A 27,819-nucleotide genomic window follows, 5' to 3' on the forward strand; every position below is an offset into this window, starting at 1 on the left:
CATGAGGAGATTTACACATAAATGGCCATTTTAGGTATTTTTAAGTCTCAGTTGAGCATGAATAAGAGTTAGTATTATTTTTCCTTTCCTGTAGCTCAGTGGTTAGAGCATGGCACTAATGCCAAGGTCGTGGGTTTGATCCCAGGGGATTTCACATACTAAGAAACAAATGTAATGCAATGTAAGTCGCTTTGGATAAAAGTGTCTGCCAAATGCATAAATGTAAAATGTAAACGTATCCTTGTAATCTTGAAGTGTTCACTATATACTTAAAAAACAACACAAAATGCAAGTTCTATAATCATAAAAATATTTTAGCAGTCAACTGGACTGTTATAAGAAGCATGTTGAGATATTAGTAGATTTATCCCACATCTAGGAGTGGTCGTTTTAGATAGCCGCTTTGTTTTGAGATAACTGAAAAAGTTATGTGAAGAACTCTTGTTATTATTTGTATGTCACAGCTAGACTAAAAAAGTACATTAAAAATGTTGATGGTCAGGTTTCACATTCTGACGTCCATGCGGGCAAGAGTGCAGAACCACCTGATCTTTACCCACATCCTCTTCACAGCCCCCATCTCAAACAGGTACTTAAAAGATGCTTCACAGCTGACAGAATCACAGTTGCTTGCGTGCTCCGTTCATTTACCACTTCACTAGAATCTTCAGAAACTTCACAATGTCGATCTACTCGAAATCCAAAACCCTCAGCGTTTATGGTGGAGCTGGTGGCCAAGGAACTCGCATCTCGTCTGCTTCGAGGCCTCTTTATGCCTCTTCAATGGGTTTCAGTCTGGCTGATGCTGTGGATGTGTCTGCTGACGAGAAGGCCACCATGCAGAATCTCAATAACCGTCTAGCCAGCTATCTGACAAAGGTGCGCTTGCTGGAGAAGTCCAACATCGAGCTGGAGAGAAAGATCAACGAGTGGTATGAGAGTCACACGTACGTCGAGCATGACCACTCTGGCTTCCTGGCCATTATTCAGGACCTGAGGGATAAGGTGAGTACAGACTGGGGTGGGCTGCAAGTCAGGGACCTCAAAAAAGTGACATATTTTTACAATACAGTTTCTTTTAGTGTTATAGAAAATAGTATTTTAAGACTCCCAATGAGTCGGTCACTCATGGTGTGATAAGGGCCCAGACAGACATGAGAAATGTTGACAGATTTGGCTTTTGCTTCTACATTCCTTGGCTGTAGAGAAGAAAAAAACACATAAAATGAATTAAGGAACCAAGCTCAATAATGTTGACAGACCTGCTTTTTTTCTTCTCTTTTGGAATTTTGTAAACATGGAACCTTGTAAATAACAAAAATGTAACTTTATGGATATCGAATGAATAGGTATATGTTTTTATGTTTTTTCTTCCACAACAGATTTATTTAATTTCTAAAAACAATGGAAAGACCCTCCTGGAAATAGACAATGCCAAGCTAGCTGCTGAAGACTTCAAAATGAAGTATATATATATTTATTGATATGAAAATGTATGTTTTTAATTTATAGTTCAATTTGTATTTAAAGTAATTTATAAGTAACTATAAGGGAAAAAAGGAAAAAGGTTCGCCAAAAATGAAAATTCTGTTGTAATTAAATTCACAGTCTTGATTTTTTGTCTGTGAGACAGAAAATAAGTCATTTGTAGCACAATATGTAAGATTTCGGCAGTACAATATCCAAAAGCCACTAGAGCAGTTTTATTTAATTTGTTTACTTGTGTACAGTGTTATTTGTTTTGTTTTTGTAAATGTTCCGTCAGTAAATGATAAAAGATGCATTTATGGCTAGAATATCTCTGTAAATCTGTAATCTTCACCTTAGGTATGAGAACGAGCTGGCCATGCGTAGAGTTGTTGAAGCTGACACTGCCAGCCTGAAAAAATATCTTGATGATTTGATCTTGAATCGCTCAGATTTGGAGATGAATTATGAAGGACTTAAGGAGGAGCTCATACTACTGAAGAGATGCCACGAGGAGGTACGATATACGAGATTCATTTCTTATCTTCACATCACATTTTCAGCGAGTCTGCATGCCTGTTTTGTCTCTCTTGTCTTTTGGTTTTTATTAGACTAAAGTGCCACTGCTAAGACATTTCTTTTTTTTAATGCTTTCATCTGTGATTTAAAAACATTGGTTAAATTCTGGATTCTTAATAGATTAAAATCGTTTTTCCAGACAAGATTTATATTCGGTGCATTGTTTATTAAACTGGATATGCAGAAATTGTTCATCTAATCTTGTGATCTCATTAACATGTTATATAACCCCAAGTTGTACCCTTTTAGTGCACTATAGACGTTATGTTTGCTAACACTTCTATACTTCTCCACCTTCTTTAAATTACATGCATTTGACAAGTTGTAGCGACAAGCAATTTGTCTACACTGAACTAGGACACGCTTACTATACTTGGTTGCTCTTGCGGGGATGTCCCTTTACCAAAGTTCATTGTGCTGCTCTATGGCAACATCGACAGTCTTGTTAACAAATTCCACGGGCCCTGGTAGTGTGGAGACAAATAAAGACTTTTTTTCTATTCTACCTCCTAAAGAATGGGCCCTGTAATTGGAAAGTAAGGACATGTGGATCGTCTCTCAGTGTGAAATTCCATCACTCCTCACATTCCAAGCTTCACACACACGGGTGTATACTGAACAGAAGATCTAACCAAGTACAAGATTACGTTTGTAAACTTAAGTTAAAAACCCGACAGCGGAGTTTGCCAAAGGTTTAAGCTTGTAGTGTGGCTACTCTACAGATGACAAAAATATTTTAATAGTTATATTAAATAGTGATGATATTCCTGATAGAAATAACATCTTAAACCAACCTATAGGTGTGTTTGCGTCAAAACCACATTTCTCAAAATATCTTCTTTTGTATTCCATTGAAGAAATGGTCATATATAGGCTGTCCTGTGGCTCAGTGGTTCGAGCATGGCATTAGCAATGCCAAGGTCATGGGTCCAATCCCAGGGGATTGCACATAGTAAGAAACAAATGTATAGTAAAATGCAATGCAATGTAAGTTGCTTCGGATAAAAGCGTCTGCCAAATGTGTAAATGTAAATATAGGTTTTAAACAAGGGTGAATAAATGATGACAGAATTCGGTAAACTATCCCTTTAACTGATCTCCCAGCCTGGTCAAACTGGTCTGTTTGCACGTTTCACTTCATTGCCAAACAAAATAGTTTTAGGTCAAATATTTTCTCTTCGATAAGGGCAAGAAAGAAAAACATCTGAAGATAAAGGGACAAGCCACCAAGAGCGTTCCACACCAGCAAAAAACTCCATCATTTAGTGTGCTGCTTCCTTCCTTCAATTTTTCCTCTTGTTCTTCTGCCAGGGCTATTCTGTTCCATTACATCATTTTCAAATAAACAGTAATATCACTGGGCCTCTGAGGTTTCTTTAAAGGTCATCCATATATAAACACAATCAGACACACACTCTCAAGCACACACCAGCCAAACGCAGGCACCCCAGAACTGTTTGCCAGTTGATAAAATACTTTAACAATAAGCGAAAATCACAAGAGGATCACAACCTCCCTTTCTCCTGTGTTCTGACATGTTTGGAATTAAATGTCTTAGCTCAGCCCACCACTCCCATATCTGTTAGATTATTTATCAATCAACACGAAGATTAATCACACATATGTATCGCAATACAATGCTTCTATGTGCCAGAAAAAACTGACTCTGGTTTTTCCCATCCACAGGAGATGGTTCTGACTAGAGCCAAGGCTGGAGGTCAGGTGACCGTTTGTGTGGATGCAGCTCCCTCTATGGACCTGAATCAGGGCATGACAGACATCAGAGAACACTATGAGGCCGTGACTGAGAAAAACCGTAAAGAGCTGGAGTCCTGGTATCAGAGCAAGGTACCGCTTAATCCTACGAGCATAATTCAATTATTTCATAAGTGATAATTGTAATTTGTATTGGTAAAGGTTTAACCACATGGGCTGAGTTGATCTGGGATTAACATGATAAAATATAGTTGGTTTTATTTACATGAATCCCATTTACAATAGCGATTCATTTACACCCATGTGATGACCATAACTGGGAAAGGGACTTTTATGATTTATAATGATCAACTGGCAGTACATTATTCTTTTTTAAAACAAGGCTGCTTAACAAAGTAAATATACAGATTTGTATCCAACAATTCATTCATTTTACAATTGATTTGGGTTGTCTAACAATTAATCGCGATTAATCGCACCCAGAACAAAAGTTTGTGTTAACATAATATATGGCGGTGTATTATGCATATTCATTTTCTATTGAAAAAACACAGTCACATACTTGTATGCATATTTAGGAAAACATTTACATATTAGTATTTATTTATATTTACCAATCATTTAAATTATATAAATGTTTATTAATTTTACATTTCATATTATTTTATAAATATATGTGTATGTGTTAATAAATACAACATTAATATGCACAGTACACAGACATATATTATGTAAACACAAACTTTTATTATGGATGCGAATAATCGCAATTAATCGTTTGACAGCCCTAATATTAATTTATTCATTTAATTAAAACTTTTATAATTCTTTTTTAACTATTGAATTTCTTGAGAATTTTGGGGGAAATGGAGGATCTAGCATCTCTGATTTTTCTGTATAGTAAACTCTAATGGTTGTTTTTGTTAATTGCAGATCACCACAGTGCAACAGGAAGTGATCACTCATAATGAAGAGCTTCAGGTCAGCAGAACTCTTCGTAAAGACTTGACAGTCAAGTTCCAGAGACTTCAGATTGAACTGCAGTCACTTCACAGCATGGTGAATATACCAAAACTAAGAATAATTTGTTTTCATTGCAGTAAATAGTTCTTTCCTTTTGTAGTAGTAACATGTTTTGGGAGAATTGTTTTTTAACATGAGTTCCAGTGTGTGGTTTTATTGTGGCCTCACCCCTCTAGTTCACCAACCAGCTCTTTGCCAGCTTTTGAGACTTGGAGTAGTCCAGGGAAATGTGCCGTCATTTCCTACGCTTGTGCATTTGGAACAAAAACAAGCGTTATAAACCACTTAAACGGAAGATAGGGTCCCAAAAGCGTGGGTCATATGGACTTTGTTCCATATAATTCAGCCCGTAAGGTAACGGATATGAGTAGAACAATCGCTGCTTGTGAGATCAGAACAAAACATGTTTGAGAAGACAAGAATGATTTCTATTATGATCCCAGTCAACAATGTTTGGACAGACAAAATTCATGATTAAAAACCATTTGAAAATAACTTTGTAGACATTGTACCTACATTGTAAAATGGATAAATTGGAACGAATAGTGGAGAAAAAAGTGGCTCAAAGACCTTCAATACTTTTTAGGAACCATTTCTGGATCTAGAAGTTGCTTTAGAGAAATTATAAAATGTAGAAAGTTGTTAAAAAAAGAGGTAATAAAACATAGCGATGCCATAGATGCCATTTTTGGTTCACAGATGAACCTTGTAGTGAAAGGTTTTTAAATACTTTTTTTTGCATTTTCATAGTCTAAAGAGCCTTGTTGCACTACACCAAACCTTTTGTGAGAAAGGTTACACACCATTTAAAAAAAGTAAAAGTGGCAATGATGCTAAAGAACAACATTTTTGTAGTTTTGTAGACTGTAGATGTATATCTGTTTACATATACATCCATATAAACCGAATCCTGAAACATTGACCATGGTCCAGACAGAGCCAGTGAGTTATGTAGCTATACTGTACGAAGTCATGTACTTAACTGTGACCGTTTCTCATCCGCAGAAAGCAGCCGATGAGGTGACGCTGGAGGAGATACAGGCCCGTTATGGGGCAGAGTTAGCGAGTCTTCAGGCCACGGTCACCAGCCTGGAGGAACAGCTGGGTCTTTTCCATGCTAACATTGCCAACACCAAGCAGGAGTATGAGACGCTGTTGGACGTCAAGAACCGGCTGGAGTGTGAGATCGCAGAGTACAGGCGACTGTTGAATGGAGATGAGAGGTGATGCTTAAGATATTTGTGCTTTGTTTGCTGTTCTGTGATTTTTTTGAATGCTGACTTTGCAATGTGTAATACTTCACTGCAATATTATTTGTTTTACTAACACTATATTTCTTCGCCTCGATCTCTTTTCACAGTGCAAAACACAGTAAGTAACTTTTTATTGCCTATGCAGTTTATTGTTTTACTATTTAATAATATAAGATAAGCAAATATGTGACACGGATCATGTTAACTACTTTAAACATAAGATCTGATTTCCTGTAAATTAAAGTATGACAGAATATCTTGACAGCTTTAAATACTCGCAATGATTAAGAAAATGACCCGATGTTATCTCTATTTTAAGAAGTTATCACCAAAACTACCACAGTGATGGAAACTCTTGTGGATGGGAAAGTTGTAAACTACAGCGAGCAGGTGGATGTCGATGAGACAACAAACTAATCTGCTCAAAATCATTATTTAGACTTCAGGTGTAAAAAAATAAGACCACATTTGTTTAGAAGCTCTATATTGCTAACTTAATGAACTTAATTTAATGTTCAAGTAAAATTTAATGTTGAATGTTTGTTTGTTGAAGTAGACTGAGGCTCAGCTTTTGACTCTGGGATTCAGTCTGCATGTTTAAACCAAGTGTTTTTATGTAGCCATGTATGCTTGATGGTAAAATACTGTATTTCATTCTATCAGAAAACATGCATCGATCAAGCAACATTTGACTTAACACATTAAACTGATTTACCACAAGATAAACCAGGAGTCGTGCTTGTGTCATCATTGATTTTATTTATAACATAAGTGCCTCAGAGGGCTTGAAGCCTCATGTTAGTGATGGACGGTGTTTTCTGGACTTTGGAGTTTATTTTATGGAAGATGAAACCACTTTGCCATCAACAATGTCCTCCATGATGGTCTTCACGATGACAGTGCTGCTGGAGGTTTTGCCAGATGTGATATTTGTGCTGCTGACAAAGAGAGAAAACGTAAATATGCAATATGTAGGAATACACTTACAGTTGTGTATACAATGAATGACTTAACGTTTTTATTATCCCCACTTCTTGACACAAACACACTCCGTTATCGGTCTTTTCCGACATTTGCACTTTACCTGCTCGCGTCACCATCCAGCAGTCTTCTGTACTCTGCGATCTCCATCTCCAGTCGGGTTTTAATGTCCAGCAGTATGATGTACTCCTGAGACTGTCTATCTGTGTCACTTCTGAGATTAGTGATCTGTTCCTCCAAACTTGTTACTTGAGCCTGCATGCTAGTCAGCCTCATGGAGTACCGATTTTCTGTGTCCGCAAGAGTCGCCTCAAGAGATGATTTCTGTTGAAGGGATAGTTGATGCAAATGGACAGTTCATTTTCTGAAAGAATTCGTCTGGTGCACATTTTTTCTGATATACTGTGTATGCACTGAAAACACACTTACTTTGCTGAGTTCAGACTGCAACTCGATCTCCAGGCCCTGAAGAGTGCGTCTGAGTTCAGTCATTTCTGTCTTGGACGTCTGTACAGACTCTGTACTGGCAGCAACCTCCTTATGCAGCGTCTCTGACTACAGTTAAAAAGCATTTATAGTTCAGTCCAGCAGCAATAAAACTGTGCTAAAGGGGATGAAGACATGCAGAATATGTTCTAGTTTGGCTTAATGGTGAAGTATATAAAAATACTTTTAATTTTAAAATACTCTTCAGCATCCCAACCCTTCCAGATAGAGCTCTAAATAGGGGATGTTAAAAGTGGCACATTGCTATTAGTTTGTCCAAACAATATAAATCCTGTGTAGTGCCATTCCCATGAACCATAGGCCAAATAAGAATCACCTCACAAATCACAAATAAGGTTTTGAAATAGAGCAGATCGGTTTGCCTTGTTCTACCTTGGTTTGGAACCAGGCCTCCAGCTCACGCTTGTTTTTGGCAGCAACGCCTTCATACTGCTCACGGATCTCAGTCATTACACGGTTCAGATCTTCCTGAGGAGCCGCATCCACCTCCACATTCACTGAACCACTCATCTGATTTTTCATAGCCATAAGTTCCTAAAAAAGAGAAAGAGTCTTTGATTTAAAATACCCCCTGAGGCAGGCGGCTGAGTTTGATAGTTTTATAGTTCGCATTTGATTTATTTTTATGACACAGGCCAAGGAGAGATCAAAATATTTTTTTCTTCGAATCATAAAGTACAGAGCGAATCCCTCCCATGACTGATTTCTGCTTACCTCTTCATGGTTCTTCTTGAGGAAGATAAGTTCCTCTTTCAGACCCTCAATCTGCATCTCCAGGTCAGACCTCGATAATGTCAGCTCATCTAGGAGTCTCTTCAGTCCAGCGATGTCTGCTTCCACAGACTGACGCATGCCCAACTCATTCTCATACCTGCACGAATAAAACACAGGATCTCAGATGAACCAATGACAGGACAGTTTATTGTTTCATGCATTTGCAGAGAACTTCATCAAAAATGAAATTTCTTACATCATTTACTCACCACTCATGTCATTTCAAACCTGTATGACTTTGTGTCTTCTGCACCACACAAAATAAGATATTTACCTTTAATGCATTTGGCAGACGCTTTGATCCAAAGCGACTTACATTGCATCATATTATACATTCGCTTCTATGGATGTGCAATCCCTGGGATTGAACCCATGACATAGGCGTTTCTAGCACCATGCTCTAACCACTGAGCTACTGAAGACACACAGTTTGTAATCAAACAACATTGACCCCGATTGAATTGACATTCTTTTGTGTTTCACAGACAAAATAGTATAGGTTTTGAAAGACATAGGAGGAATAAATTATGACAGAGGTTTTATTTTTAGGTGAATTATCCTTTAAGGCTTTACTTGGTTCTGAAGTCATCAGCTGCCAGTTTTGCATTATCGACGGACAGGTAAACTCCTCCATTCACCCGGGTGGCTTCTTGGATCTGTCAAAATGACAAACTGTTTTCCATTTCTTTTATCCACACAACATTTAAGCTTCTTGTGTTGCAGAAAGCTGCATCATATGTGCAAATATAGTCTGATGCATCAGCCAACATGTATTTGTGCACATAGTGTACTTGTGTGTTTTTCATTTGTGTACTACATGGAGAAATGCCTTCCAAAACCTTCTAAATCTAGGTTCTGTTCAGCTCTGCAGAAAACTCAATGAGGATACGACCACACCCATACGCTCATAACAGTCCTGCAGATACTACGTAAACAGTCAGTGTTGCTTGTGCAAGAGATGCATGTGTAACGGTACCTTATCCTGCAGTTCCTTGATTGTGTCTAGATAGGCAGAGTAATCTCTTGCTGTTGGTGAGGTCTTGCTCTCCAGAAACTCTCTGATCTTTAGCTCCAGCTCACCATTGGCCTTCTCCAGAGAACGGACCTTCTCCAGGTAGGTAGCCAAACGGTCATTCAGGTTCTGCATGGTTCCTTTCTCATTAAGGGTAACGTTGAGGTCCGCATCACCTCCTCCGAAGCCCGCTCCACTACCGAAACCGTAGCCCCCTCCACCACCAAAACCAGAGCCCCCTCCACCACCAAAACCAGAGCCAGCTCCACCACCAAAACCATAGCCCGATCCTCCACCACCTCCAGCCGCAAAGGTGCTTGCGGCAGTGGAGATTCGAACCCCAGACCCTCCCGCACCCCCATACACACTGCCTGCACGCATGGAGGATATGCGGCTGCCACCTCCGCCACCGAACCCACCCATCATAGAAGTGCGTGCCATCGCTCCAGGAGGAGCACCCCGGAGGGACCCCCCAGATGAGACGAAACTACGGCTGCTGTAGGAGCTCATTGTTGGTTTGGTGAACAGAGAATGTGGTGCACAGATGAGAACGAATGGATATTTATATGTTGCTGTGCTGAGGGAAGGGGTGGGAGAGCGGGTGGGTGGAGGTAAAGAGAGAGGTGGGAGTTGGGGAGAATATGAACTCCAAATTTCACTCTCCACCCCTGCCTGTAGGCAGAGGATCTGGCAGGTGAGAAGACATGCACAGTTGGAATGAGCTCCCAGATCCCATAGCCTGGAGATACGTGCAAAGACGAGCAATAGCAAGAGCTTCTAAAGTTGGCACTAAAATCTGACACATAGTTATGGGGAGGATTTTGACATGTGACATGCTATAAAACTTAATTCACACAACTACATCTCTGTGGCATCTCACTGCCATACGGTCCGTGTCATGGTTCTCACAACATGCATGTTGACAGACTGACCTCTGCCTGCCAGCGGGGTTTCCAAGACAACAGTGAGCTGGATGAGATCAACATTTATAAACAGCAAAGTAAAAACACACGGTGAAATGGGCTCTTGCACATGGAGTGCTGCCAGCTTTCCCTGAACAGACCTCCCTTTGTCTTTCAGACATGCACAGGGATAAAAAGCAAGTAAAAGCGAGGAACATTTTCCAAATCGTACTCTTAAAATTGCACAAGAGATATCTGGAGAGGTTTCAGCGTGATGTTGCCCATCTTACGTAACATTCTCCCTGAGAGCTGTGACTCAGAAACACCGTTAACAAAGGTCTTACTTTTATCTTGTTTGTAAGAAACTGACATTTAGCTGAACGCTGAAAGTTTGCCATGGAAAGCTGGACCATGCAATGCAACTGAATCATTTCTCACATCTACAGTTGCTAGAAGTTGAATTGGGAAGCCAGTGGGTTTGAAAGGTTCCTACATGGAAATAAAGCAGATTGATTGATGCTTCTTGATACAATCAAGTTGGATCATATTTACACAAGTTAATGTAACTGAGCATAGTTGTCATTGCGTAATAATGAACAAAACAATGGTCCACAGATAACTGAAAATAGAGTGTACACATCTAGTCAATCATTAAATGCGACTTAACTTTGACTACACTCAAGGGTGGATGGACATTTAGGCACATTGCCCGCATTTCATGAGATACTGAATTATGGGATTTAGCTCATTCATTCACACAAAACAAGATCATACCTGCCTTACGAATGTTTTCTTTAAAAACAGTGACAATAAAACAAACGACCGTAGGTTACTAGCGTCTTGACCTTAAAAGGACAAACGTAATGTTTTTAATGCTTGTGTAGATATACTATCACAGGACAGTATTCAAAGACGAAAACATATGATTTTCATTTGATTTGTCCATAGGTCCAAGTAATACATTTTATATATCTCATATCTAAATGCTAATACATTTAAATTGCATGCTTTTGTATGGCAAAGAATATAAAGTGGAATGTGATTCTTTTACTGGGTGTGGCAGAATTTCACATCTGCACAATAAAACTCACAGTCATCCGTGTAAGTCAAAAACATATCATATAATAATATTAAGAATAATAAAGATAACGTTATTATTGTGGTCTAACATTCAAATATGCCTACTCCCCTGCTAAATAATCTGTGAAGATCCAGAACAGTCAAAAAACACTAGCATCTATTTTTGAAATGTATGTGTAAATTAACACATAAAGACACAATAGAAACCCATCACAGTTGGTGGCTCATCACAACGGGCTAAGGAAACGTATGTAAAGAATGTTCAAATAAAAAAGCAAAAGCCTACATTCAACGTGATCAACAAAATAGAGTAATGATCTTTGTCGACAACTCCACCTTATGGATACAGTCGGTTCGTTCCAAGCGGGATATATCGCCCCTCAAAGGGCACCTCAGGAAGCAACCCTCACACCACATATAAAGAAAATGACATTGTTTTATTGCTCCTTTCACCAGGTGAATTTTAAACGAACACATTAAGAGACACAATTCCGTTAGTCCTATTACAGTCTGACAAGTGTCTATAAAGCCACTCTAATGTTTTCAACCCTGAACACTTTACTGATGTCGCAGCTGGACATAGTTACTGCAGGAATGATCGTTCAACATGCAGCGATTTATGTGGTGTTTGCAAATCCAACCGAAAGAATGACATATGCTCCAGTCACACTTGCATAAACAGTCTTTGTTTCAAACTATTACACAAAGGCAATAAAACATTGTCATCACACAAAAGAGGATTCGCCTGAGGCTCAAATCCTCATAATCGCACTGGCTATTCCAGTCTCATACCAGTGCAGAAGAAATTGAGTCCTTAAATACAACAGATTGTTACAGATGATCATCTTCAAGATTGAGGAAAGCGATGAAAAGGCTGTGCCCTCACTACAACATTTGTCATAGAGTTTAGTTTAGCAGATGGTACCAAAATTGTGTACCAGGTGTACCAAAATGAACAAGAAACGTAGGGCTCGCACCTGTCACTGGTGTGGAACCAGACCAGAGGTCCGTGAGAAGGTGAGAAAGCAGATGGCTTATGTATTGTAACTCATTTGCTTTTTATTATTAAATGATGTTAAAAGAACATAATATCAACTAAAATGAGAAGCTATTTAACCTTCAATCTTTTGGATTGTGACCATCCAAAATCACTTAAATGTGTATGAATCTCTCCGTGACTGTCTAGCTTGCATGAAGCACATAAATGTACACACATTACGTGTTCTGTGGTGTGATGGGCAGCTATGTACTCGATGGCATTGACCTGACTTTTGTTGAAGTCTCATTTCCGCCCTATTATTGCCTGCAGGAAGCAAAGGTAGATGAATCACTGCTGTTCTATAAGCTTCCTGTTTTCTTCTCACGGTGAAGCTGTTCTGTGCAGCACACTGGCAGTCCGGCAACTCATATTCACAGTCACTCTAACACTTGAGGAGATTTGAGATCTTTATAAATCAAGATGATAACTGACACAGGTTTGAGATGAAGAAGTATTATAACCTCAGGCATCTATAACTTGGCAATTAACTATATTATGTCTCTCAACAGTCTCAGATTATGGGGTACATTATGCATTCATAAAACAAGACAAGGGTTTAAAAATGAGCCGTGGCTGACATAATAAATGACATGATAGATAAATGCGCTTAATTTGTGTGGCAAAACAAAGGTTGAAGCTAAAATGAGAAACTTAACGTTTCTTGGAATTATTTTCATTATAGCACTGTGAATTGATGTCTTAGAGAAGTAAAGGAATAGAAAAGAGTTAGCATTAAATACTTAAGAGTCTATTCCTCTGTAAATGTGTTCGATTGAAAGATAATAGAATACATGATCTGTAACAAAATCACATCTGTATCACTGCTGTCCTTCTGAAATCTTGAATCTCTGTATATTGTGTTTTTTGGGTATATTAGCCATACATCTTTATTATTAGTCACCCTTTATGTTTGTCACAGGGTTTTGAAAATATCTAAGCAATAAAAGTATTAAAAAGTGCTTGTCAACTTTGACAACCCAGTAGTTTATCATTTTAAAAGTCCAGCGTTTTTTCCACTTCCTGAAAAAATAGGAATTTGGAAATCTGAGGTTTCGGAAGGACAGTGACTAAACCAATGCGTCAAAAGAAAATATAGACCGTTGAAATGTATGTAGGCTAATGTTAAATTTAACTTAATAGTATTACACACCCTCAAAGTAGAATCCGAATTCTTCAGTCTGTTGTTTAGAGGATTAATTGTCCAGAGGCGATTCAAGATAACTTGTTTCCGTTTCTGAGCCAACATGTTGTTAAACCCCTCACACATTTTCAAAGCACTTTAAAGTGTAATAGAGAACATGAGAAAATTAACTTCTGCTGCCCCTCGGCAACTGGAAACGTTCCTAATACTGCAAAGAGAGCAAGAGAAAATAAGATTTATTCTGTTTCTATGACTTACAAAAGAAAGAATTTACAGCTAGAGACAGACTGATTCATTTCATTATTTATCATTGTGAAATGTGTAATCTATGAGAAAATCCATAACAGAATAGTTCATTTTAATTTGTCTGTGAGGCAGAACAGCTGTGTTGATGGTGGATGTTCTAAGAAAGGTGTGACTACATGTTACTGCATAATAAGTGTGACACCTTGAATGAGCTTGACCAGACTAGTTTGCACTGGTGAGTCATTTATGGGTTCAATTAATCCCAACCTTCTTCGAGCCAAAGTCCCTTAAATAATCACTTTTTAATGATGTTATGCTCACTTAAAAATTTGAGATCTTCTATGTTCCCAAAATAAAAACCTCAAGAATGTGTTTTAGAATCCCAGCAATTCAACTTATTGTGGAAAATAATCAGAGGGGGACTTTGACATCTGCTCTTAGATATCTGTCCACACCCAATTTATAAAGCAAAATAAGGACAGCAGTACCAACATGCCCATAAAATGCTTCAAGAGAAACCCAAGTATGTTTACAAAGGTCTGAAAAGCGATTATTGAAGTATTAAAACTGCATGAGATAGTATTTCCCCTCCAGGTGGTGAGGTTTCTTGTGTTTTTAAACCCCGTCTGCAGAAAATTGCACCATATTAATGTATTATTTTTACTTAGTGAAGGCTATACGTGAATAAAATATAAAATTCCTCTTAATTTTTAACTATAACTTCGCCCCCCTTGAAATTCACTTCTTGGACTCAGTCCTCATGAGTCTCCACTCTCTATTTACAGCCCTGTACATAGATATATAAAATGTTTTATTCTGTTCAGTCGATTTACAGTTTCACGCACATTAAAGGTTTTATGGTGAAGGCGCAGAATGACATCTTTTCATCTCTGACATTGTCTACTAGACTTGAGGCCTACTGTAAATGTTCATTGCTCAAAGTAACAAGTGTTTTTCTTCTTTCTCTAATAGTCAAGAGTGCCGCAGAACTGTTCACTTACAAATGAACAAATGATGACAGATTATTCATTTTTGGGTGAACGGTACTGTCCAGCACCAGAAGGTTTACGGGATGCTTTGATGAGCTGCACACATTCTCGTTCACCAACACTCTTTACATTTTAGACAAGCTTTCTGCCTTCTGTGTCGGTGGGTGTCTTTTTTAACTAAAGCAGTTTGTATAATGAGTGCAGTGGGACATCTCGTGGCCTTTCAGTGGTAATACAGCACTACATCAGACAGACACTGGGATTTAACATGTAATCTCCACACTTTTTCATTCACTTAATTCATTCTTACCTTTATGTTCAAAATCTATATAAATAAATACAATTGTAAAATGAGTTGCTTGCGAATCACAGCAGCACAAATAGTGTGTTTTGAATTACGTAAACATAGTTCTGTTTCAAATGTTATGCCGTACGTGTAGTGACATCTAGTGGTCTGTGTCCCAAAACACATCAAATGCATATTTTTCCTAAATGCAACTATAAAGTGGTTTCATGTGAGCATATCCCTGTATGTCCCTTATAGGAATTGTGTACTATTCTTTTTAGAATCTTGTCCCTGGCATTCATTTCCAATACAGAAGCTGAAGTCATGAAATATTATCAATGTATTCATGTGACTATATGTTTTCTGCGTTTTGCAACAGTAGAATAACTTTATGACAAAGACTGGTCCTCACAATTTCCACACATTTATTAAATATGTTTTGCAAAACAGAAACATTATGTAGATTTTAAACCATTATTTAAAGACAAATAAAAATTTTTAAAGTACAATTTCTTGCCTTCCCTTATATTACTATGAACAGAGTTATAAGCGCATATTCTTAATGTCAGCACGCACGACTGGCCTGACGGTGTATTTCCAGTATGCAATGAGCTATATCTATGAGCTATAAAAACATATGAACAAAAGTGTCTATACACTGCTATGCTTATTATTTGCCCCGAAATTTATTTAGACAGAGTGAAAGCCTGAAAGCATGTCTCACACCAAACGCTAGAAAAACCTGTGTATACTGTATGCTGTAGTGTATATATTTTTCAGAAATCCCACTCAATGAAAAAACTTAATAACTCACTTAAAGACGCCCGTTACCAGTAATTGACAAGGTCATTTTATGTGTTAACATTTGTTATCGTAGTTTTAAAGATAAAGATGAAGCATTTGAGTCTCTTAAGAGTTGAGGTCCTGGACTTTCTCAGTTACACAAATGGAAACAACTTTACCATCTACCATTTCCTCCACAATGACCTTGACTCGGCGCTGGAGATGAGGGATATGCACTGCAGGATTTTAACAGACATTTATAAATGCATTTAAGTTCTGCCATTTAGGATGCAAGAAAATAATTGGATGATTTTAAAGACATGATGAATATTACTTCACTCACCATCCTTTATCTCTTCCTGTATCTTTTCCTGTATCTCCTCATGTATCTCTTCCTTTATCTCTTCATGTACCTCTTCCTTAATCTCTTCATGTACCTCTTCCTTTATCTCTTCATGTATCTCTTCCTTTATCTCTTCATGTACCTCTTCCTTTATCTCTTCATGTATCTCTTCCTTTATCTCTTCATGTACCTCTTCCTTTATCTCTTCATGTACCTCTTCCTTTATCTCTTCATGTACCTCTTCCTTTATCTCTTCATGTACCTCTTCCTTTATCTCTTCATGTACCTCTTCCTTTATCTCTTCATGTACCTCTTCCTTTATCTCTTCATGTACCTCTTCCTTTATCTCTTCATGTACCTCTTCCTTTATCTCTTCATGTACCTCTTCCTTTATCTCTTCATGTACCTCTTCCTTTATCTCTTCATGTACATCTTCCTTTATCTCTTCATGTACCTCTTCCTTTATTTCTTCATGTACCTCTTCCTTTATCTCTTCATGTACCTCTTCCTTTATCTCTTCATGTACCTCTTCCTTTATCTCTTCATGTACCTCTTCCTTTATATCTTCATGTACCTCTTCCTTTATCTCTTCATGTACCTCTTCCTTTATCTCTTCATGTACCTCTTCCTTTATCTCTGTTCTGGTCCCCATTTCAGTTTTGATCAAGGAAGCTTTAGAAGTACTAATGCCAGTCCTGCAGGAGACAACAAGAAACAACCAACTCGTAACATTACACTATTTGACCTAGAATGAAAAAAATCTCTCGTTATTTAGTCTCTCAAATAAACTTGTTTCTATTAACTTGACAAACAAAAAGAGAACTTTAAGATATGGTGTAGTTTTGCTTTGAAAGCATAAACCAAATATTAATATGAATACCTAATATATACAAATATTTCATACTGTAGCTCTCTCCAAATGTTGCCTTCTTGTAACTTTCAAAAATGAATAGTACTTCCGTTCTGCGCCTTGGCTGCTGTTTGTATTGAGCTAATTCGTATTACAGTAACAAAATGTAACAAAAAACTTTGAAACCATGTAAACCTGTTCAACAGAAGAACTGCAACCATGGCGTCGTTTTTCAAACCCTTCGAGTCCCGCAGTTGTCTCCAGCGTGGTAAAGCAACACCAATGTTAACTCTGGTTTTACCTCTTTCTTCATCCAGAAACTTTTTTGTCGTAGCTATTTCTAACGCAGTCTTTTTTCTACATTTTGTCCCAGGTTGCAGGTGTTTTTGTTCAGTAGATACTGTTAAAGATGGCTGCTGTTTATATTCCGTATCTGCGTCTCACTCTACTATTTTAACTAGTACTATTTAGTTTTTTTTTTTAACAGTAATGGGCATACATCCTACTGGCTCTGCCATGCTTATGTGTTCACGGGGACGACGTAGGATGCCTGCGGCATGGAGTTATGCAAAAACACGGGTTGACAGGCAGGTACATCCTTTCATTGACCAAAAGGGATAACTAACTGTATTATTTTGCATATAAGAAAGCAAAGGCTTAGAAGACCTGAGGGTGAGTAAGCTAAATAATGACAGTAATATAACCTTTTTTTAATATAGGGTTTACTATTTTTCACCTGCACTTAAAGGAACAGTCACACCCAAAAATAAAAATCCTGTCATCATTTGCCCCCCCCAAGTTGTTCCAAAAGTGTATTTAAATCGTTGTTCTGTCGAACACAAAATAATATATTTTAATGAATGTGGGAAACTAAAGAGGTCTGTGGCACCATTAACTACCATAGATTTTTCCCAATTTACAAACATTCTTCCAGATATCTTTCTTGTGTGAATTAAACTTTACTCGGGTTTGGAACATCTCGGGGTTAAGTAAATGATAAAGAAAATGTTTTGGGTGAACTGTCTTTTTTTGTGTACATACATTTGTTCTTCTCCTCCCAGGAGCCTCTTGTACTCGGCGATCTCAAGCTCCAGTCTCATTTTGATGTCCAGCAGGAGCTGGTACTCTGTGGCCTGTTCCTGTGTGCTGGTATTAAGTCCCTGTAGCTCCTCCTGCAGAACGTTGATGTTTAGCTGAAGCTGACCCAGCTTGGCCGAATAGTGCTCGCTTACTTCAAACAGACTGTCTTCCAGGTCCGGTTTCTGTGAACGAGAAGGTGAATACAAATGTCAAGTATTTTCATATATAATTGTCATTCTGATCCATCATCATTTACTCACAAACAAGTTGTTACACACCTGTGTAAATTCTGTCATTCTGCTGAACATAAAGACAGATATTTGGAAGAAAGTTTGTAACCAGAGTTCTGGTGCATTATAGACTACCAAGAAAAGAAAAACTATTGCAGTAGTCAATGGTGTCTGAGAGCTGTTTGGTTTTCCATATTCTTGAAAATATCTTCTTTTGTGTTCAAAAGAGCAAAGAAATTCATATAGGTGTGTAACAGCTTGAGGTTAAGTAAATTATGACAGAATTGTAATTTTTTGGGTGAAATATACCTGGCAAAATGCTTGACACACTCTTGACAGAGCATTATATAAAATAATTCTGATAATACAGGGTGTTGTTTTCTGTTGTTTTAAAGTGTTTAGACACTTGGTATCCATTTAAACGTTATGAGATTTACTGTAAATGTCAGAGATAAATGACATTGCTTTCTAACTCAACCCAGAAAGCTTAGCTTATTTTTCCTTTAGTAAAGAAAATCAACGTGTCCTTCTGGCTTACCCTGGTCTTGTACCATTGTTCAAACTCCCTGCGTTTTTTTTTAACAAGGGTCTCGTACTGACTTCTCAACTCCTCCAGCATCTTGCCAAGGTCTGACTGGGCTGCACTGTCAATCTCCACATTAACCGAGCCGCTTTGATGTCCTCGCAACATATGCAGATCCTGTACAGAAGAAGAGGGAAAGCTTTGTGTGAACTCAACTGGTTGTGTGATAAATTGATTATTGTGGCAATAAAATGGTGGGGTGACCTTCTCGTGGGTTTTCTTAAGGTACAGCAGCTCCTCCTTCAGACAAGGTAGGTGGTTCTCCAGGCCTGCGATGGACAATTTAATCTCTCCCATAACCCCTCGCAGTTGAGGCAAATCTGCTTCAACAATCGTGCGCACGTTCTTCTCAGTCTCGTACCTGCAGAGCCATAAGGTGACAGATTTTTCATACCAGTATTAAAGATGAACCAACCAACATTAATTATGCATAACTATCTAGAAATGTAATAAGTGTCTCATTTTAAAATTGTTTACATCACTTACTTGTTCTGAATATCTGCTGCTGCCATTCTGGTGAAGTCAATTTGCAGGTAGAGTTTAGCATTCTGCACAAAACGGCTAGAAATCTTTTCAGGACAAAAGTTGTGCAAGAGATGAATAATGTTCTGATGTAAAGACAAAATTAAGCTGCAATAATACAATTTTATTATATTGGATGTTTCAGCACCAAGTCAAGCCTGAGATGTTGGATCAGATGTTATTTAATGTTTGTTTCAACATTCAGTTAAAGTTGTGTCGGTTCAAATACCAGACTATTGTTTTTAAAATAATAATACATTCCAGCCACTCTCCACCCAAAACTGAGCATTAAAACTTATTTACATAAAAGAAAAGGTTAAAATTTTTATTCCACATGTGTGGTGTGTGCTGGCGGTTTCACATCATGGCATCTCCGTAATTTAGGGGCGTCACCTGATGGTGATTGACAGCAGGATTACCTGTGTGTGAAGGTCTGAGATGGTTTTGAAATAATCGCTCGTGTCTTTGCTCTGCATTGGGCTCTTGTTCTCAAAAAAGGTCTTGATTTTCAGTTCCAGTTTGCTGTTTAACTCCTCCAAAGAGTGTACCTACAAAAAATTTAAATGTATATCCTTTTCTGTAATTTGATTGTTGGGGGACGCCAGAACTATACCATAATATAACAGTTGCCCTGGTAAAATCACATGTTTTTCTTGTAAATTCTGTCAATTCCGTATTTCAAATGAAACATTTGTAAAAAAAACTTCATTCATAATTACTTAAAATGACATGGTCATTATATGTGAAAAATCTGTTAAAAAATAATAACACTTACACTTTTACAGTGTAAGTTTGTTCTCCTGCATCTGAGCCCTATTGGGTTTGTGGGATATGCACACCAACAAGTCTGATACAGTTTCAGTTGAATTTATATAAATTTAGATATAGTATAGTATTCTCAATTATAGTATACCAGGAATTTTACTTACAAAATTAAGTATAGTTAACAATTTCAGATGATTTTAAGAAAAATAAATTAAGAAAAACTTAAGAATGGAAAAACGAAAAAGAACATATTGCTAATAATTTTTTTAAATAATGTATTGATTCAAGCCAGAGAGAAAAACATATACACAGACATATTTTTATTATAACAATTATATTTTTAATATAATGTAATATGCATAATTAAATAAATGTTTGTTACCTTTTCCAGGTAAGACGCCAGGCGTTCATTAAGATTCTGAATTGTCTGCTTCTCATTTCTTAACAGCAGGTCCTCACAACCAGATCTGGAGAAGCTGGAGAACCCTAAGCTGCCATATCCAACACCTGAACTCTCAAAACCATTCATGACCACTCGATTAGAGGAACTTATCCTGTTTCTTGACCCAAACAATACCTGAGAGCTAACAGACCTACTCCTGCGGCGGACTGACATGATTAGTCAATGTGATGAGCTGAAGTGTACCTGCAAGTCAAAACGTTTCAGTTCACTGCCAAGTTATCTATAACCAACTCACACCAGACATTGTCTTTTATATGCCCAAGCAGCAGTGAAAACATTATTTGTCGCATCCTACGTTGTGTAAGCTTTCAAATACCACTGAGTTGATGGAATGTGAAGATAAAAACTATTAACTTCCAGAACCTGTCTGTCCGCCCAAACCTTGTGAAGTGATTAGCAGCTTTAAAACCATTACATCTACAACTGAATGAAGTGCTATTGTTTACAACGCTACGTGTTGGTCTGCTTCCAGATAAAACACCTGTGGAAAAAATAACTTCCCTTCTGGTTTATTATTAAAAGATTAAGTGACACACATTTTACCAGAGAAAAACGATTGATCCATTCTAGAATTTTTGCGATACCTGACTTTGTGTGTATTCATCCGCATTCATCAACATTCATTAGATTTCATTTGAGTTGATACTAACACCCATATTTACAAAGTGTCTCTGGTAACATATTGATACAGGTAGTGTGAGACCTTTTGCTTGGACATCTGGGTTCACGAAGTCATCTCAACAATAAACATTAATGGCTCTCACTTGAAATAGTTTTTCTGTCATGTCAGAACCGAGTGAATACAAATTCTTTAGCTAAATCTTAAGGAAACTTGAATTCTTCATGAATTGTTCATCATGTCAGACTTCTGTTGCCAAAAGGCAATGGCTTGTAAATGGAATCCGAGATCATTTTCTATTACACAGTCTGACAAACTGAGTCAAAAATGTATTTATCAAAGAGTTTACATATATATATCCTTTACATTTCCTAAAGCCGCTAATCTGTTTTGACTTGAACAAAAATGGAAAAGCAAAAAATGCCTTTTCTACTTTACTTCTATTAACATTTATTATTCCTATGTTAATTTCAACATGTCCAAATACATTAACTATTTTGCTAACCAACACTGTCACGAATCGGGGGGGGGGGGGGGGGGGGGTGGAAGAACCCAAGTGCATGCAGCAGGTATGAAGGGGTTAACACAGGACTTATATAAAACAGAAAACCCACGAGGGGGTGAAAACCGAGTACACGATAAACTGAACACACTCAACAAGAACTCAACTATGAAACACTAAGACTAAAACAAACACTCACAAAGACTATGATATCCTTTACAGTGTTTCTCTGGATAAGAGCACTTAGGACAATGGACAAGGCTTCTCGAACACCGTCACAAGTGAACAAGCACAGGAAAATGAACACGAGGATGTTTTAAAGGGAGACAGACAAAGGATAATTAACAAGGGTCAGGTGCGGGTAATGAAACACAGGGAAGATTAACAAGGAAACGAGATGGCGGGAACAAAGACACGGACCGGAGAGAGAGCATAGAAAGCCGATCGGGTCAACATCTCTCTCTCACATAAAACATAAGACTTCGTCATGAATCTGCCTCAAGACCAAGAATAGACATGACATGAAGGCAGACTCATGACACAACACAACCTTATTGTGAAGTGTTATAAAAGGAAAAATAACTAGGTTATATCATTGTTTCTCATAAAATAGATTCAGTATAGGCATAACTTAATTTCAGATTTGTCCATATGCACACTGTAAAAATGTAAACTCATCTTTCTTTTTCCATGTTTTTTAGTTGTACTGAATCCCAAAAGTTATTAAAATATGTCTATTTAAAAGACAAATCAATTGAATTAATACAGTAGACATGCACAGGGCTCATGGGCAGGCCAGAAGTTTTACAATGTCTGTATTTATTACCTTTGTTTTACAATAATATTTAATCAATTATCAAAAACTGTGCAGCATTTGAAAGCTAAAACAGCCATCATTCCTGATCTGAACGTGTTTTTGTGATCAATACGATGCTCAAAAATAGGGCTGCTTGTTAAGAGGTAACATTTAGTTGTCTCCAATTATTATTAAATAAGTAGGCCTACAAAGAAATGGAAATAAGAAATTAAAACGGAAATATTTACAAAAACATTTGTGATTAATTTAAAATTGTGTTTATTGGTAATTTTACAGTTTTGCTCGCTTCATCGTTATTATACTGTAAGTTTATATTATATTTATTTACCTTGCATATACGTGAATGAGAAGAACTTGCGTATGCTTGTAATACAGATTTGCCTCGATTGAGAGGGGTTTAAGGAGAGATTAAACTGTCTGTTACAGACCTGGAAAACCGCACGCTGGGCTGAAAGTGGAGTTGATATTGCTTAAGAAAACCTATGAATAGATCATTATTTCATTTTCCACATCCATTCCTCTATCAATCTGTTGCCACAATACATTTATCCCACAATCAATTCTCATAATTCACAATCAATTCTCATAATTCACAATCAATTCTCATAATTCACAATCAATTCTCATAATTCACAATCAATTCTCTTTTTATTTATTTGGATCTGTACATGTTGCTAGAGCAGCAAAGCGCCTCTGTGAACATGCAGATTGACAGCACAACACCTCAGTCAGACCATTACAGGAAGCTACAGGTGTTCAGAGAACAGTTATCAGTATCAATCAATTATTGAGAAAAACAAAGTAGGGAGGCCAAACAAGATACCTAAGCAAGCCGAGCCAGTAGGGCAAGTTTCTTTCCACTGAAATATTTTTTTGACTTGATTTTTTCATAAGGTGTGAGGAGAGGCAAAACTTATCTAGAAACGATTAAAGCTGTTAAAAGTATTTAACAAAACATTTCATCTTTGTTGTGTTTCCTTAAGTGCACAATCGAATTCATTAGAGACCTCTATAATTCAATTCTAAGGTCATGACGCTAGTAATCTACGGTCGTTTGTTTTATTGTCACTGTTTTTAAAGAAAACATTCGTAAGGCAGGTATGATCTTGTTTTGTGTGAATGAATGAGCTAAATCCCATAATTCAGTATCTCATGAAATGCGGGCAATGTGCCTAAATGTCCATCTACCCTTCGCATTTAATGATTGACTAGATGTGTACACTCTATTTTCAGTTATCTGTGGACCATTGTTTTGTTCATTATTACGCAATGACAACTATGCTCAGTTACATTAACTTGTGTAAATATGATCCAACTTGATTGTATCAAGAAGCATCAATCAATCTGCTTTATTTCCATGTAGGAACCTTTCAAAATTCAACTTCTAGCAACTGTAGATGTGAGAAATGATTCAGTTGCATTGTCCAGCTTTCCATGGCAAACTTTCAGCGTTCAGCTAAATGTCAGTTTCTTACACACGAGATAAAAGTAAGACCTTTGTTAACGGTGTTTCTAAGTCACAGCTCTGAGGGAAAATGTTACGTAAGACGGGCAACATCACGCTGAAACCTCTCCAGATTTTCAGCAGCCGTAGTTTCGTCTCATCTGGGGGGTCCCTCCGGGGTGCTCCTCCTGGAGGGATGGCACGCACTTCTATGATGGGTGGGTTCGGTGGCGGAGGTGGCAGCCGCATATCCTCCATGCGTGCAGGCAGTGTGTATGGGGGTGCGGGAGGGTCCGGAGTTCGAATCTCCACTGCCGCAAGCACCTTTACGGCTGGATGTGGTGGAGGATCGGGCTATGGTTTTGGTGGAGGATCGGGCTCTGGTTTTGGTGGTGGAGCTGGCTCTGGTTTTGGTGGTGGAGGGGGCTACGGTTTCGGTAGTGGAGCGGATTTCGGAGGAGGTGATGCGGACCTCAACGTTACCCTTAATGAGAAAGGAACCATGCAGAACCTGAATGACCGTTTGGCTACCTACCTGGAGAAGGTCCGTTCTCTGGAGAAGGCCAATGGTGAGCTGGAGCTAAAGATCAGAGAGTTTCTGGAGAGCAAGACATCACCAACAGCAAGAGATTACTCTGCCTATCTAGACACAATCAAGGAACTGCAGGATAAGGTACCGTTACACATGCATCTCTTGCACAAGCAACACTGACTGTTTACGTAGTATCTGCAGGACTGTTATGAGCGTATGGGTGTGGTCGTATCCTCATTGAGTTTTCTGCAGAGCTGAACAGAACCTAGATTTAGAAGGTTTTGGAGGGCATTTCTCCATGTAGTACACAAATGAAAAACACACAAGTACACTATGTGCACAAATACATGTTGGCTGATGCATCAGACTATATTTGCACATATGATGCAGCTTTCTGCAACACAAGAAGCTTAAATGTTGTGTGGATAAAAGAAATGGAAAACAGTTTATCATTTTGACAGATCCAAGAAGCCACCCGGGTGAATGGAGGAGTTTACCTGTCCGTCGATAATGCAAAACTGGCAGCTGATGACTTCAGAACCAAGTAAAGCCTTAAAGGATAATTCACCTAAAAATAAAACCTCTGTCATAATTTATTCCTCCTATGTCTTTCAAAACCTAAGAAAACAAAAGAATGTCCATTCAATCGGGGTCAATGTTGTTTGATTTACAAACTGTGTGTCTTCAGTAGCTCAGTGGTTAGAGCATTGGTTCAATCCCAGGGATTGCACATACATAGAAGCGAATGTATAATATGATGCAATGTAAGTCGCTTTGGATCAAAGCGTCTGCCAAATGCATTAAAGGTAAATATCTTATTTTGTGTGGTGCAGAAGACACAAAGTCATACAGGTTTGAAATGACATGAGTGGTGAGTTAATGATGTAAGAAATTTCATTTTTGATGAAGTTCTCTGCAAATGCATGAAACAATAAACTGTCCTGTCATTGGTTCGTCTGAGATCCTGTGTTTTATTCGTGCAGGTATGAGAATGAGTTGGGCATGCGTCAGTCTGTGGAAGCAGACATCGCTGGACTGAAGAGACTCCTAGATGAGCTGACATTGTCGAGGTCTGACCTGGAGATGCAGATTGAGGGTCTGAAAGAGGAACTTATCTTCCTCAAGAAGAACCATGAGGAGGTAAGCAGAAATCAGTCATGGGAGAGATTCGCTCTTTACTTTATGATTTGAAGAATGAAATCTTTTGATCTCTTTACATTTTTTATTGGACCTTGGCCTGTGTCATCAAAATAAATCAAATGCGAACTATAAAAACTATCAAACTCAGCCGCCTGCCTCAGGGGGTATTTTAAATCAAAGACTCTTTCTCTTTTTTAGGAACTTATGGCTATGAGCAATCAGATGAGTGGTTCAGTGAATGTGGAGGTGGATGCGGCTCCTCAGGAAGATCTGAACCGTGTAATGACTGAGATCCGTGAGCAGTATGAGGGCGTTGCTGCCAAAAACAAGCGTGAGCTGGAGGCCTGGTTCCAAACCAAGGTAGAACAAGGCAAACCGATCTGCTCTATTTCAAAACCTTATTTGTGATTTGTGAGGTGAATCTTATTTGGCCTATGGTTCATGGGAATGGCACTACACAGGATTTATATTGTTTGGACAAACTAATAGCAATGTGCCACTTTAAACATCCCCTATTTAGAGCTCTATCTGGAAGGGTTGGGATGCTGAAGAGTATTTTAAAATTAAAAGTATTTTTATACACTTCACCATTAAGCCAAACTACAACATATTCTGCATGTCTTCATCCCCTTTAGCACAGTTTTATTGCTGCTGGACTGAACTATAAATGCTTTTTAACTGTAGTCAGAGACGCTGCATAAGGAGGTTGCTGCCAGTACAGAGTTTGTACAGACGTCCAAGACAGAAATGACTGAACTCAGACGCACTCTTCAGGGCCTGGAGATCAAGTTGCAGTCTGAACTCAGCAAAGGAAGGGTGTTTTCAGTGCATACACAGTATATCAGAAAAATGTGAACCAGACGAATTCTTTCAGAAAATGAACTGTCCATTTGCATCAACTATCCCTTCAACAGAAATCATCTCTTGAGGCGACTCTTGCGGACACAGAAAATCGGTACTCCATGAGGCTGACTAGCATGCAGGCTCAAGTAACAAGTTTGGAGGAACAGATCACTAATCTCAGAAGTGACACAGATAGACAGTCTCAGGAGTACATCATACTGCTGGACATTAAAACCCGACTGGAGATGGAGATCGCAGAGTACAGAAGACTGCTGGATGGTGACGCGAGCAGGTAAAGTGCAAGTGTCGGAAAAGACCGATAACGGAGTGTGTTTGTGTCAAGAAGTGGGGATAATAAAAACTCAATCATTGTATACACAACTGTAAGTATATTCCTACATATTGCATATTGACGTTTTCTCTCTTTGTCAGCAGCACAAATATCACATCTGGCAAAACCTCCAGCAGCACTGTCATCGTGAAGACCATCATGGAGGACATTGTTGATGGCAAAGTGGTTTCATCTTCCATAAAATAAACTCCAGAAAACACTGTCCATCTACAACCCCTCATATGAGGCTTCAAGCCCTCTGAGGCACTTTTGTTATAAATAAAATCAATGATGACACAAGCACGACTCCTGGTTTATCTTGTGGTAAATCAGTTTAATGTGTTAAGTCAAATGTTGCTTGATCAATGCATGTTTTCTGATAGAATGAAATACAGTATTTTACCATCAAGCATACATGGCTACATAAAAACACTTGGTTTAAACATGCAGACTGAATCCCAGAGTCAAAAGCTGAGCCTCAGTCTACTTCAACAAACAAACATTCAACATTAAATTTTACTTGAACATTAAATTAAGTTCATTAAGTTGTTTTTTACACCTGAAGTCTAAATAATGATTTTGAGCAGATTAGTTTGTTTTCTCAATGACATCCACTGTCACGAAATGGTTTTGGACAGAACCCAGATGCAGGCAGACGAAGGTATAACAAAAAACTTTATTAACTAAAACACCCGCAATGGGGAAAAACAAGAACGAAAACAAACACTAGAAACAAAACACTTCACAAAACCGAAACAGGAAACAGGGTAGTCCAACAAGACGAGAAACAGGGGATACTACCGTGAGCGTTGACACAAACACCAACATCAGACAAAAGATAAAGACATAAGACAAAGACAATGCACCAACACTGAACAGAGAGAAACTGAGACCATATAAAGGGAGACACTAACGAGGAGTGATTACATGGGGAGAGTGGTGACAGCTGATGGGAATGAAACCCTAACGAGGTGAAT

At 38.2% G+C, this 27,819-nt stretch overlaps 4 protein-coding genes across 7 annotated transcripts; 2 read left to right on the forward strand and 2 right to left on the reverse strand.

The window, feature by feature from the left end:
* The first annotated feature begins 479 nt into the window (after positions 1-479).
* Positions 480-6,761, forward strand: krt98 (keratin 98). Of its 2 annotated transcripts, none has more exons than XM_079482422.1 (7): positions 480-1,005; positions 1,383-1,465; positions 1,828-1,984; positions 3,733-3,894; positions 4,696-4,821; positions 5,791-6,026; positions 6,358-6,761. In XM_079482422.1, exons 1-6 carry the CDS (start codon positions 682-684, stop codon positions 6,010-6,012), a joined length of 1,074 nt encoding a protein of 357 aa, XP_079338548.1. In that variant the 5' UTR covers positions 480-681; the 3' UTR covers positions 6,013-6,026; positions 6,358-6,761. The 2 variants fall into 2 exon arrangements, with proteins under 2 accessions (XP_079338548.1, XP_079338547.1); XM_079482421.1 differs by having other exon boundaries at positions 626-1,005; positions 5,791-6,008; positions 6,146-6,761.
* On the reverse strand, positions 6,513-9,895 carry krt15 (keratin 15). 2 transcript variants are annotated; one of them, XM_079482419.1, is made up of 7 exons: positions 9,277-9,882; positions 8,874-8,956; positions 8,241-8,397; positions 7,899-8,060; positions 7,449-7,574; positions 7,123-7,343; positions 6,513-6,973 (listed from the first exon to the last, which is right to left on the reverse strand). In XM_079482419.1, exons 1-7 carry the CDS (start codon positions 9,820-9,822, stop codon positions 6,871-6,873), a joined length of 1,398 nt encoding a protein of 465 aa, XP_079338545.1. In that variant the 5' UTR covers positions 9,823-9,882; the 3' UTR covers positions 6,513-6,870. The 2 variants fall into 2 exon arrangements, with proteins under 2 accessions (XP_079338545.1, XP_079338544.1); XM_079482418.1 differs by having other exon boundaries at positions 6,667-6,976; positions 9,277-9,895.
* Positions 9,896-15,398: 5,503 nt separating this feature from the next.
* LOC306909053 (keratin, type I cytoskeletal 19-like) lies at positions 15,399-20,930 on the reverse strand. The gene is made up of 8 exons (XM_079482408.1): positions 20,534-20,930; positions 19,806-19,934; positions 19,351-19,433; positions 19,069-19,225; positions 18,820-18,981; positions 18,013-18,233; positions 16,122-16,816; positions 15,399-16,014 (listed from the first exon to the last, which is right to left on the reverse strand). Exons 1-8 carry the CDS (start codon positions 20,765-20,767, stop codon positions 15,905-15,907), a joined length of 1,791 nt encoding a protein of 596 aa, XP_079338534.1. The 5' UTR covers positions 20,768-20,930; the 3' UTR covers positions 15,399-15,904.
* Positions 20,931-23,960: 3,030 nt separating this feature from the next.
* On the forward strand, positions 23,961-27,145 carry LOC306909055 (keratin, type I cytoskeletal 50 kDa-like). 2 transcript variants are annotated; one of them, XM_079482415.1, is made up of 7 exons: positions 23,961-24,669; positions 24,990-25,072; positions 25,512-25,668; positions 25,867-26,028; positions 26,353-26,484; positions 26,583-26,803; positions 26,947-27,145. In XM_079482415.1, the coding sequence occupies exons 1-7, from the start codon at positions 24,088-24,090 to the stop codon at positions 27,047-27,049; spliced, it is 1,440 nt and encodes a 479-aa protein (XP_079338541.1). In that variant the 5' UTR covers positions 23,961-24,087; the 3' UTR covers positions 27,050-27,145. The 2 variants fall into 2 exon arrangements, with proteins under 2 accessions (XP_079338541.1, XP_079338540.1); XM_079482414.1 differs by having other exon boundaries at positions 26,944-27,138.
* The last annotated feature ends 674 nt before the right edge of the window (positions 27,146-27,819 follow it).

This window comes from Barbatula barbatula (assembly GCF_947034865.1).
Source record: "Barbatula barbatula genome assembly, chromosome: 20".
Lineage (NCBI taxonomy): Eukaryota > Metazoa > Chordata > Actinopteri > Cypriniformes > Nemacheilidae > Barbatula > Barbatula barbatula.